Here is a 12,456-nt window from a genome sequence, read left to right on the forward strand (position 1 = left end):
GAGCCTGGAAGATCTTGATTGCGCAAATACCGCGGAGGGCCCTGGCAACCTGGGGCGGTTCCCTTCACTTCTGTGAGCCCCAGTGGCTCCATCTGTCCGGTGGGAAAAGTCATGCCCACCTACAGGCGTATTTTCAGGATTAGCAGAGCTAATGGGTGGAAAACCCTTAACAGAATCTGGCAGATAGTAAGAATTCAGTAAACGTGATTCTTGTCTATTTCCTTCCCCATCTAACTCTTTTCCCCAGGGGCTACCCTGGGTTTTGAAGTAACTCCCAAGAAAGAACTAGATAAGGTTGGATGAAGATAAAACCCAGTGAGGTGTGTAAATGCAGGCACCGCGACTCTCCTGTGGCTAGCCTGGTCCACGCCGCCCTTCACTCTGACTGCAAACCTCAGCACATTTTAGATGTATCTTTGTGGCCACAGCCCTTTTTCTCGAGGTGCCAGGTTTTCTCATCTACAAAATGGCAATATTATCTGCCCTGTCTTAGAAGCCGTAAGAATTAGCGTCATACATCCTGTGCACCTGAGGGCCGTGCTTGATCAGAATGGGAGCAGGAAAATATTATGCCCAATAACCTGACGGAATGGCACAGTAGTGATGGGAGTCCAGGCTCAAAAGTGTGATATTTTTGGATGATAGGCCTTCCCTGGTGTGGAAGATTATTTGTTATTTTAGCGTATCTCATTCGGTCATAAATAGTGCCCATAAGTCTCCAGCACCGCAGTAGAGGAGATGGTCAACGGGAACCCGAAGATAGAGCCTCACACAGCAACTAAATCATACTATTGAAAACTCAGGGGGCGCCTGGGTGGCTCAGTCATTTAAGCGTCTGCCTTCGGCTCAGCTCATGATCCCACGGTCCTGGGATAGAGCCCGCATTGGACTCCCTGCTCAGTGGGGAGCCTGCTTCTCCCTCTGCCTGCTGTTCCCTCTGCTTGTGCTCTCTCTCTCTCTGTGTCTCTGTGTCTCACTCAATCTCTGGCAAATACATAAAATCTTAAAAAGAAAAAGAAAACTTGAGAGACACAAGCAAGGCAATGCTTCTGTCTCTCTTTCCAAGTGGACGCTTGGTTTTCAATAAAAACCCCATTAGGGAAACATTTGGAATTGCTAAAAACTCCCAAGGAGGGTGAGGAGGGCCTCTATCTGCAATTTGCATAAAAAGTTGCCTCCCCAAATCTGGAGCAAATGCCCATTGCTTTAATTATGTGGCCATGGACAATCATTTTAAAAATTACTCTCCCTTCAACATGTTTTTATGGAATACTTCCTATGTGCCAGCTCCCGTATTAAGCTCCGGGGACAGCTACTGGAGCCAGTATGGTTTAAGAGCAAGGATTTGGGGCTTAGGTGGACCTGAGTTTGAATTCCATTCTGGCCTTCCTAGCTAAAAACACCTTACTCCGTTAGGTCTCAGCTTCCACATCTGTGAAGTGGGGCTGAATGAGGGGCTCCCTGGGTCTGGCTGTGTTATGGTGATTCACAGAGATAAAAGTGTGTCAGTTGTCCTGCTCGTGTGGCAAGGAGTGCATGCTTTATAATTGGTGGCTACCGACTTTATGCTTCATGGGAGTCAGAGCCAGAGGCACGGAGCATCAAGAGCCTGTTCATATGGAAGGGAAGATTGCCCAGCAAGGGTGTCTGCAGACCTTCTGGGTCAGGCCCCCGCACACAATGCCACGGCAACTCAGTGGTGTGCGGTTTCAAGTGCATCTGAACTGGAACTCAGCAGAGGGGTTGCTAGGTTGTCTGGCTGGGAAAGGAACAGTGGGATGGAAGGGGGCACATCCTGGGAGACGGGAGACTACCCCCACTGGCCTCCAGGGTGGAAGGGAGTACCGAGGGTATGTGTCTGGGGGCGGTGATGGGAACAGCTTAAGGAAGCATCTCAGGCTCCTCGCTAAGCACTATAAACTCCAGAAGAGAAAGACAAAGTCAGCATACTTTGTGGTTGGATTTTTAACTGTTTTCTGTCTATTCCAGGGCCCCTCCATTTGGTGCCCAGAGGCACATTGGCCTTTAGCTCCGCAGAGGCAAAGCTGGTCCTGGCAATTCTGGGCTTTCCAAAGAGGGACCACGGCTGTGGGGAAGAAGTGGCTCAAACCACGGAAGGGAAGAGGAGCCATTGCAAATCCAGGGATCGACCTAAGTGTCCATCAGTAGGGGGCTGGTGAAGTAAATAAGCATACGGGACTCGCTCTCAGATCTAATAAGCAAGGAACACACATACACCAGAGTGTGGAAGGGTGCTCCCTGCAAAAAAATTTTTAAAAAAGTATAGGTTTTTGTCTAATTTTGTCTATTTGTACAGACAAGAAACTGGTAGTATTGACTGTCTCTATATAGACCAACTAGGGAGCAGGGACAGAGTTGAATAGAGACTTTGGTATATGTCCTTTTTGAATTTTTGAATTTTGAATCAAGCGGCCCATTAAAAAAATAAAATTTACATGAAAACACCCAAACATCATAACATCCTGTTATTATGGGCAAAGAAATTAAATACTTGACATTCATGATCTTATTTAAACCTCACGGCTGAATTCTGAGTTAAATGCTGTTTGCCAGATGAGGGGACCGAGGCTCAGAGAGGAAAGGAGACTTGCCCAAGGCCACACAGCTGGCAGAGCAAGGATGAGACTCCAGGGACTCTGCCCAGAGGCTTGAGGCCAGACCACTACGTGCGCTGCCCCTAACAGCCCTCTCTGCTGCTGGGCACTCGGGGCCAGCAGCCTGCGCTCTGGGAGTGAGAGGAGAACCTGCAGCAGTTTTTATGAAGCTGAAGAGGAACAGAACATCTCAGGGAAGGATTTACAACTGTGCAGGGGAGGAAAGAGGAGGAAGGATGGAAAAACAAAAGAGAAAGTTTACAAAACTGACGAGGTGATGGTGGAATTAGACATATGCTGTCTAACGGAGTCACTGGTCCTGTCCTCTCCTAGTACCGGAGCAAGCGGGCCACGCGCACACACACGCACACACCCACACCCACACACGCACGCACGCACACACACACACGCTTCTCTCTGGCTGTGAAATACAAAGCCCCAAAATAAGAAATCAAAGAAAAGGCTTTCTGAAAGAGCAGGGTCTTTCTTTTTTTTTGTTCTTACAAAAAAAAAAAAAAAAAAACACCAAAAAACCCTCTTGATTATTCATTCTTTTTTTTTTTTTTTTTTTTGCTTTAGAACTGTAGGGCCTCTAGCAAAAAGATTGGCAAAACAAAATCAGTGATCAGAAGTAAACTCTGAAAGGCAGTGTTTATAAACCAAGGTCAAAATCAGGCTCTGTCTGGGATCTGAAGTTGTTTTATGGCCAGCCACAGGGAGGGGGAGACAAGGACCCGCATCCCGGGGATAGGGTGTCCAAGTTAATAAGAAACAGGGTTTTTCCTCCGGCTGGGCTGCTGTCTGCACTTCAGCGTTTCCTCTGCGCCCACAGATACTGATTACGGTTTCTGTAGGTGGCTTCTCAGAGCCCAGTGGGTCCTGCAACTTGACATGAAAATACACCCATCTCTGTGCAAAGAGAAGGTGTCGGCTATTGTGTTCTATGCCCGTCGGAGGGGGGAGGTATGTACACTCATTGGTTATCCGTCACCCAGGCTGCTTACATTTAATAGTATTAAAATAAGTATTAAAATAGAATAATAAAATAGTATTAAAATAAGTATTAAAATAACTGCGTCTGGGTTCTATCCCCAACCTGGCCCTTGTGACATGAGGCAAATCACATCTTTCTGGGCCTCAGCTTCTTCAGGCACGACCAGAAGAGGCTGGGCTACTCCCTTTCTTAGTCCCTTTTACCTCTCCCTGAGATTTTGTGATTCTTTCTTCTGATCCCTCTTCGAAGCACTCTGTCTCTAGGGAATGCTATGTTTCTCCTTGTCCCTTCCTTTCAGGAACAAATTCAGCGCACCTGTTATAGGTCTTGGCCTCTCAAGAGTCCTGTTACCAATCAATCCTTTCTTTTTTCTCCTTGAAACAATCATATGGAAAAGGGTTTTGCACTTCCCCCTCCAGTGCTTTTCAGAGTTGTTATGAGTATCTATCGTATAAAATCATGAGCTTCATGAAGAGCAGTCTGTTGACCTTGCCAGCTCCCTCCTTTGATCCTTCCTGAGCATGGTACTGATTATTCACACATTGCATCTGATAAATATTCATCTTTATGGGTGGAGGGACCACTTCTCCATTATCCCCTGCATACTGTAAGGTCAAACATTTGCCCAGAGGTACTTCTGCATTAAAAAAAAAATGATGAGCTAATAGGCTGAAAGAAGGGTCTTTCGAATTTAAAAATTGCAATAATTGTAATGATGATGATGTATTAATGAAAAGAATGTAACTCCAAACAGCTTTAATTTGCCGAGCCCTTGCTATGCACCAGATCCTCCGCTATGGGTTCGCCATGAATTATCTCATTCAATCCTCCCAACCCCATTAAATAAATGGCATCCCGGTCTCCTTGCATAAAAGCTCAGCCACACTGTCCACATTCACACAGTCTATAACTGAAAGAGCCTGGCTGCATTCAAAGCTCTTGCAATGTCCCAGCCCTGTGAAAGAAGACCCCCGCATCACGACTGTTCTCGGTTCTCTCCTGTTTACGTACGGTACCTGTGGTTGCTAGGGCACGGACTGGTTGGGATCGCCTTCCATTGCTTATTCCATACAGTTCAATTTCATACTCAGTGGCCTCTCTGAGACCAGTTATGTCCCTGGTTCGTTCGGGGGCAAGTAGGGTTATTTCCAGTGGCTCAGACTGCTTTTTGGTATCTCTGATTTTGAGAACAAAACTGTCGAAGACCCCTTCATCAGCTGTCCAGGACAGACGGAAACCATCTGGGGTGGCATCTGAAACCAGAAGGTTGTCCACCTCTGGCTCGGCTTCTAGAGGAGAACATGGTGGGAGGAGGAGAGAGAACATCATTTACCAGCTCGTGCGGTCTTCCTCTGCAGGGGCGGGGGGGGGGGGGGGGTTATCAATAGGCCGTGGCCCTGGCTCTCAGGGACAGAAGTGTCCTGAGATCCCGAAAATAAACTCATTCAACACAAACAAGTAGGTCTGGGAGAAGGGAAAGATGGAGTTACACATCCAATACAAGCCAAATGGATGCTTGCATATGTGAGTTTTGTCTAAAAGCAATTCTATCAACACATCTGGACTCAGCTTTGGCCCCTCCCACGCATTATTAAACAAGTTCAAAGCCAGTAACTTGTTTACACTTGCTCTCTGTCTTCCAATGGCCGAGTGCCCATCCTCTGTGAGACCTTTTTCTTTTCTTTTTGAAAAGACAAATAAACCAGTATTAGCGATCTGTAGAGTTGCCCATGATGATACTGCTGATTATATTTCCCTTGATCCTGAGCAAAATGGCTTTTAAAATGTTATAAATGTTACGGTCTTTTTGCTTTTTTCTTGGAACTCTTGGACTCAAGAAGGCTCCCACTCTTGACTTTGCTGCTTGCTTTTTAAACCATTAGACAAGCGTTCAGAGGGTAGAACTGAGGCTTGGAACCTCTTGTGCTCCGTACTTTGGACTCAAGGTATTATTTTGGATTGCCTTCACTAGACAAAACTCATTGTCGGGGAAAATTTAGAGCTGAGTTTCCCAAAGTGTACTCACAGCAAACTATTCCTGTTTGTTCCTCTTCCTAAAAAGGCATCCAATGTCAAATAAGTTTGGGAAATACTGCCTGGGGTAAGTCTCTCTTGGAAGAGACACATGCATATTGGGATATTCTGTAAAGCCTTGTTGTCAAGGATCCTATTAAACTATGTTTCCAAAACTTATCTGAACATGAAATTTTTTCACCAAGCAGGACCTTTGAATATCCTATGGAACTAGTAAAATCTGGAAAGACTTTGGGAAACACAGATTTTTAACTGTTAAAGTTGTTAATGTTATATGTCTCTAGGAATTATTATTAGTCTTGAGAAAATTATGGATTTAGTCTGTGTCAAAGAATCTCTATGACATTAGTGTTTCATAGGTTCGCAGTTGGGTTTCCAGTAACGAGCCCACCTGCTGAGTTTATCAAGATCACAGTTGAGAGGTTGAGATGGCAAATGTTGTAAATAAGTTTTTGAAATATTCTCGTTGGTATATTTCTTTTGAGAAGGCTGAAACATAGCTGTGGACCAGCCACGATGGACACAGAAGAGGGTGATGTGGAGTAAGCACACAAGAACTATGGACAAGACATGGTCTAAAAGATTTGGGATGCCAAGTGGCAAACATTTTGAACTTCTCATTTCTGGAGTAGGAGAAGAGGAGTGCTCAGTTGAGACACAAGACAAGGGAGAGTGTGGGGGGAAACACAAAAGAGCAGGCCACATCTATGGATTACGTAGAGAAAATGGACACGGATGTTAAAACCATGGTGATGTGGTAGATGGATTACACGGAAGAGAACCAAGGAGGGGAGAAAATGGCTCACTTGAATCCAAATACCTGTGATAATCTCAGCCCTCAAGGGCTTGGTTTGGTGCCCTTGGGTGAAGCCAGAGACCATAACCTCATAGCCAATGCCAGTTATGAGGCCTCTAAGCTCCAGCTTCCTCTGGGTTCCTGAAAGTGTGAATTCCTGGGGGTCCAGCAGCTTCCCAGAATCCACCACCGTTACTAGGAAGCTGTCAAAGGCATTCTCCGATGCCATCCAGGAAACTGTGAACCCGTAGGGATTAATGTCGGAAATGGTTAGGTTTTCCAGAAGGGGCAGGGCCTCTGAAAGAAGGGAGGAGTGAAAATAACTTAGGTTAGCAGCACTCACCTTGTGGGGATAGCACACGTCTCCACGAATACCGACAGATACCCAATCACTAAATGTGTTAAATTCTCAGAAAATGAATATTTAGTAAGAGCTTACTAGGGGCCAGATGATGTTAGCTCGTGTAAATCTCTCCACAGGCCTACGAGACAGACACTATTCCCATTATGCAGGCAAAAAACCCTGAGTTTCAAAGAGGTTGATTGGCTTGGCCAAAGTCACAGAGCTAATACGGGTTACAGGAAGGCTTTTAGCTGGGTCTCACTCCAAAGGCCATGATTTCTTTTCCCTACAAAATTGGATAGCTTTTGTTAGGTTTGGATCCCTTTCTCTGCTTCTGAAGGTCTTGAAGAAAATCAACTCCCCCTGTCCCCCAGATATACTTTATACTTCCTTTTTGGTATACTTCATATGTTTCTATTTCACTTCTAGTTTGCATTTTGAAACAAGCTGATGAGGCCCATTAGTGATACTCATCCTCATAATATATATGAAATAGAGGGAGGCGGTAAGATTTTTTCATGTGCCAGAATTAACAAATCATGGTTGCAGCCCAGGAAGGAATACTAGGATTCATTAACTCTTTGGCTGCTTGTTTTCCTGGATAAAGTTAGGAGATAAAGACATGTCTGGATCTTTAGTAAGTTCTGTTGTCATCTGTTCGTTCATTCATTCACCAAACCTGTGTCCCAGGCACTCTTATTTCTTAGGTGCCAATGGGTCTTCACACACTGGGATTTCCAAAAGGACTGAGCTTATATCACTTAAGTTTCTAAGTGCCATTATTTCCCAACTGACCAGGCTTCATGTCCCCTCTCCTATTTAAACCTCACAATGACACTGTGAAGTAGTTACTGCTACCTGTCCCCTCACCCTCATGACATCTAAGGAAACAGAGGTCAACGACTTATCCAGGATCACACATCTACTGGGTGGCTAAGCTGGCCTCCCTCCCATGCCATCTGATTCTAAGCTCAATGCTCTTTGCACATCCCGAGCCAACGTCTAATTGGTGGACCCCGTCAGGGCTGGCAAGTCTGGAAGCATAAGTAGGATTGGTGGGGAAGGTCCGGCATCTCTAGCAAAACAAAACATGGTATTGGTGAATGTGTTTGTCATCAGAGGGGGCATGGGGCTGGGAACTCCATGACCAAGCCCCACCTCATTTAGAAGCACCTTTTCCATTGCTTCTAAATAGAAACGTTCAAAGAGATAAATGACTTTACACTAATACCCAGAGTCTAATCCACGGGATGCAAAGAAAAATGTTTAAAAAAAAGATTTTTGGGGACTGAATGAACAAGTGAACGGATGCCCTCATTCCTGAAGCAGAGATTTAAATTTTATTGAGGCTTGGACCTGTATTTATTTAACACACTTGCTGTTTGCTTTGAGGCTTTTTTTTTTTTTTTACCATGTAAGGATCTCCCCCAAATCATAACTCTTATCAAAGGCAGAGATGAAATTGCACATCCTGTGCAAACAGGCTTCTCTGTCTGCAAGACAAGGGTCTCAAGTTCTGTTGCTGAGTTTTGTTTAGATAAATGGCGCCTCATCCGATAGCTAGCCCCTTTGCACCTCTACCCCATCAAAGCAGCGGATTCCAGTGAAAAGGAGGGCGTTCAGGCTAATTAGTCAATCAAGGGCTTGTTATTTATAGCCATTCATGTTCAGCTTTTTTTTTTTTCTTCCTTTTTCTTTTTAAAAAAAATATGCTTCTTTTACAACTCAGGGTCTTTTCACTTCAAGGATTAGCTGAGACAATGCTGTAACCAGATCTAGGATTCCCAAGACTAGCATTCCCAGCCTGCCTTTCTTCTCTCTGTTCTGTGGGAGGTCCGGTGCGAGGCAAGGCAACAAGTAAGGGCCTGACTGACTGGGATCGGTGGCTGGCCATTCCTCCTTTCCTGCTCACCTCATCACTTTGGGACCCGAGAGAATGGAAGTCCCCACCGCTCCCTCCCCCACCCCACTCAGAACGGAGCATGCTCTGTATTTGAACACTTGTCTGAACGACTGAATTCACAGTAGGCAACGGGACAGAAAATAGACCCACTGTTCTGATCTCCCATTAAAACACATTCTGCGTTCTCTTAAAAATCGTAAGAAAGTCATGATTTCATACAAATAATTGCTGAGTTTCTATCTAGACTTGTGGATTATTTTTCAGAACACTGCTCCCCCCCTCCTATTGCTAGGAAATGGAAAGAACCCAGCATCTGTAAGACGCCTGCTGGATACCAGGCTGTTAAAGTTCATTGTATCCATTTAATTCCTGAGATGAGGGCTGTCCCAAGTAGCTGTCGGTGTCCCTTCTTCATTCATAAGGAAATCGGAATTCAGAGCAGTTAAACACCAACCAAGGTTATGCAGCTAAAAGGATGTGGGAGAAGATCAGAAACCACTCAGGCCTGATATCAAAACCCTCATGTGTCGAGGTCATCATGGCAGCCTCCAATTAAATATTTAATTGAACGTATTAACATATTTATTGGCAGCAATTTAGATGCTGGGAGAGGCCTGGTTTAATGTGAGAATCGGAAAGCAAAGTCAGTCTCCTGAAAATTATCATTAGTGGGAGGCAAGAGACTTCTAAATATTTCCTGAGGTTTGTCAAGCTAGAGATTTGGTAAATCGACACCATTTGCAGTCTTTGCCATTGAGTTGGGATAATCTCAGGCAAGAAAATGTAAAGCCATATCTTTACGAGATTCTTACGTGATTCAAAGAGACGTTGGAGGTCAAGTTCAATAAATGGGTAAACTTTAATTAAGTTTGGATTGATCTACTATTCTAGGTCAAACCTTCAGTAATCTGTTGTAGATGCTGATTTAAAGACAAAGCATTTTTTTAAAAAGAAAAAGATAAATTATTGCATTTCTGGGGCAGGTGGTTTATAAACTGCCTTATGTAGCATGATTTATGGACAAAATTCCTGCTCTTGGCTGTTACTAACTTAGAACTCACTCTACAGCCAGAATCACTAAAATACGGATCAGCTCATAAAGCTAGGCAGGGAAATCCCTGGAAAGTTTATGCAGCTGTCGAATACATGGTCTCCATTTCCCACAAATGGCTGCAAAACACCCGTCTTTGCCATGGGATCTGCGCTCTCTTCACTTAGACGTTTACATCTGGAGTGAAGACTGTATTTGGGGTTGAATTTAGAATGCCTGTCCCCTTTACCCTGTTCCCCATCTCGGAATTCTAAACAGACAAACAAGAACCTCTGAATGAGTACCTGTCATGACAAAGGCAGTGAGGGGCCTGGTGGGGTCCCCAGCCCAGGTGGTCCCTGCCACACTAACGTCATAGCCAGTATTCTCCACCAAGCCTGTGACGTGAGCGTGCTGTGTGTCTCCTGAGACCGTGAATTGCTGGGGCTCATACAGCGAGTGAGAATCGCTAACATTGACAACAATCTTTGCAAAAGGCCCGGCTCGAGTGGTCCAGGACACGTTGAAGCTGTCAGGAGTAATACTGCTAAGGGTTAGCGTGCCCAACTGTGGCTCTGGTTCTGAAGGGACAGGGACATGGGTGAAAGAGAAAGAGAGAGACATTATTAGAGGAAGCAGTGGATTTTTCCAGAATGTAGCCATAGGACACGAAAGTGCCAATCCCTCCAAAGACAGAACATCAGGTTGTGGCTACACAGGCATTGACTATAATCCTAGAGAATATACTGCTTTCTCTGCAGGCATGATGTGTGTTCTTCATAAGGACAGACATGACCATTTGCTGGCCATGTATAAAGAAAAGAACAAGCCATTAGAACGGTAGGTAGGAGTAATATAGAATAGTAAGGGTGAAGTTCTAAGGTTTGCAGTGGGGCACCAGCTCCGTAAGATGTTCTAGGAAAAACAGCTTTATAGTGAAGTATTTATTGATATTCTGTCTCACCCTAGAGATTCACAAAGCATGTTAGCATTTTATAGCCTCTGAAACGCTGGTTCTATAAAGAAACCTACTTAATTTTGTGTAGCCCAGAACTTCATAAACTTACTGATCAATGGATATACCCTTTCTGGGAAATATTCTTTGAACATCTCAAGGAGCAGGTGCTCCACTGAGCACATATTAGAAAATGCTACTTTGAAGATTCCTTATTTAGTCTTCTTTTGATCTGTTTGGATTGTACAAATTAAAGGCTAATATCCACACAAGAGAAATTCTCCACAGTGTTTAGAAATCTAAAGGTTTCCTATACACCATAGGGAAATCTGCTTCCTACCTTAAATACTGCAAAGGTAAAATGGCTTTCATGAAATCATTCCTGGTGTATGCAAAAGGTAAAAGAAAATCTAGCTAGGTGTTGCACTTTCTGCCTAGAAAATTCACTTATTGGATGATTTGCAAAGCTAGCTGGTTCCCCTGGAGGTTAACTTTCTCTTGTTCCTTAATGACTAGGCGATCAGTGATGAAGGGATTCATTTTTAATGTAGGGGGCCTGTACCGCTAGTTTTCAGCTGGGATGTAGACAGTCTGGCCTCTTCAATGCACACTTATCAAGTAATACTACCATTAAAATAAGTTCAACTCCAAATGTATTTTAGAAGGAGGCAGTAGTCCTGGAAGCTTGAGGTACCAGGGCCAGCTTGTAGGCTTAGGAAGAGAAGCAGACTATTTCCTCCAAGGACTTGGGAGTTGTGTGGCTGCAGGTCCAGTATTAGGAGGAAAGAAGGGGCTCACCTGGAGGAACTTTAACTGAACAATTGCACAGCATAACTCAATGCCATAAAGTCTCCAAGAGCAACAAGGATCTGGCTCAGAAGCAGAATATAGCCGTAAGAGACGGCATGGGATCTCCTCCTTAGCAGTTTGCCTGAGAAGCTAACGATGCTATACTTTTTAGCCACAATGTTGGCAAATTACCTCAACCGCACTAAAGGTAGAACCCTCCAAATAGGCCTCTGTGTGCTCTTTCCCTGTATTTTGCTGTGGAAGCAATCTCTCCAAGTAAGGATGCATGTTAGGACTCTTCTCATGCCACCAGACAGAGACTGGCAGTGGGAACACGTTCACCATGCAGAGTAAGACCTAAGTTCTCATGGCCAGCTTGACCTCCAGTTGTCTCCCAAAGGGTGCGGCCAAGCTGAAAATCGAGGAGCGAGAAGAATGTCTTGGGGGGGTGCGGAGAAGGTAGGCGCAGTGTTCCATGCAAGCTGGGACAGCTTTCCCTCCCCGCTTCTGACCCTTCAAAACAATTCCTGGACATGCCGTCTGCTTCCAGGAAACAGATCTTTTCAGAAATTTAATGCTCTGAATGTTTACCACATGCACCAAGATTTGGACAAATGACAGATGAAAGAAGACTGACATTTCATGACAGGTGTCAGTAGATGACAAAGCATGCTTTGTAGGGAAAAGAGAACAGTCTGTTTTTGTAGGGAAGGCAAGCAAATAGAAGTCTCAAGAACACGATGAGATCAATGAGTCCTCTCACATGTGTTAGGGTCTCTTCTCTGCATGCTACTGGCGCTGCTGTTTAGAATCGTGGGCGAGAGAAAGAGGATGTAGAACATTCTATCAGGGGACCGAAACTGGCATGCACGCACCTCTTTGAAGAGGACACAGGCAAACTTTGATTAGACCACAGGCAGATGATAATGGGTGGAACTGGAAACGATTATTCAAGATCAGATGGAAGGATGATTTAGAAATTCAACCAAAGCAAGTC

At 44.7% G+C, this 12,456-nt stretch overlaps 1 protein-coding gene across 10 annotated transcripts in view; it reads right to left on the reverse strand.

Moving 5' to 3' along the window:
• TNC (tenascin C) overlaps positions 1-12,456 on the reverse strand; it is a 92,026-nt gene that overhangs the window by 19,533 nt on the left and 60,037 nt on the right. For 4 of the 10 annotated variants that reach the window (XM_057313716.1, XM_057313719.1, XM_057313720.1 and 1 more), the window contains one exon: positions 4,626-4,898. In XM_057313716.1, the coding sequence (XP_057169699.1) occupies positions 4,626-4,898 (273 nt within the window). Of the gene's footprint in view, positions 1-4,625; positions 4,899-6,463; positions 6,737-10,020; positions 10,297-12,456 lie in introns of all 10 variants that reach the window. The other 6 variants (XM_057313713.1, XM_057313714.1, XM_057313717.1 and 3 more) reach the window with 2 other exon arrangements.

The sequence above is a fragment of the Ursus arctos genome, unplaced genomic scaffold, assembly GCF_023065955.2.
Source record: "Ursus arctos isolate Adak ecotype North America unplaced genomic scaffold, UrsArc2.0 scaffold_18, whole genome shotgun sequence".
Lineage (NCBI taxonomy): Eukaryota > Metazoa > Chordata > Mammalia > Carnivora > Ursidae > Ursus > Ursus arctos.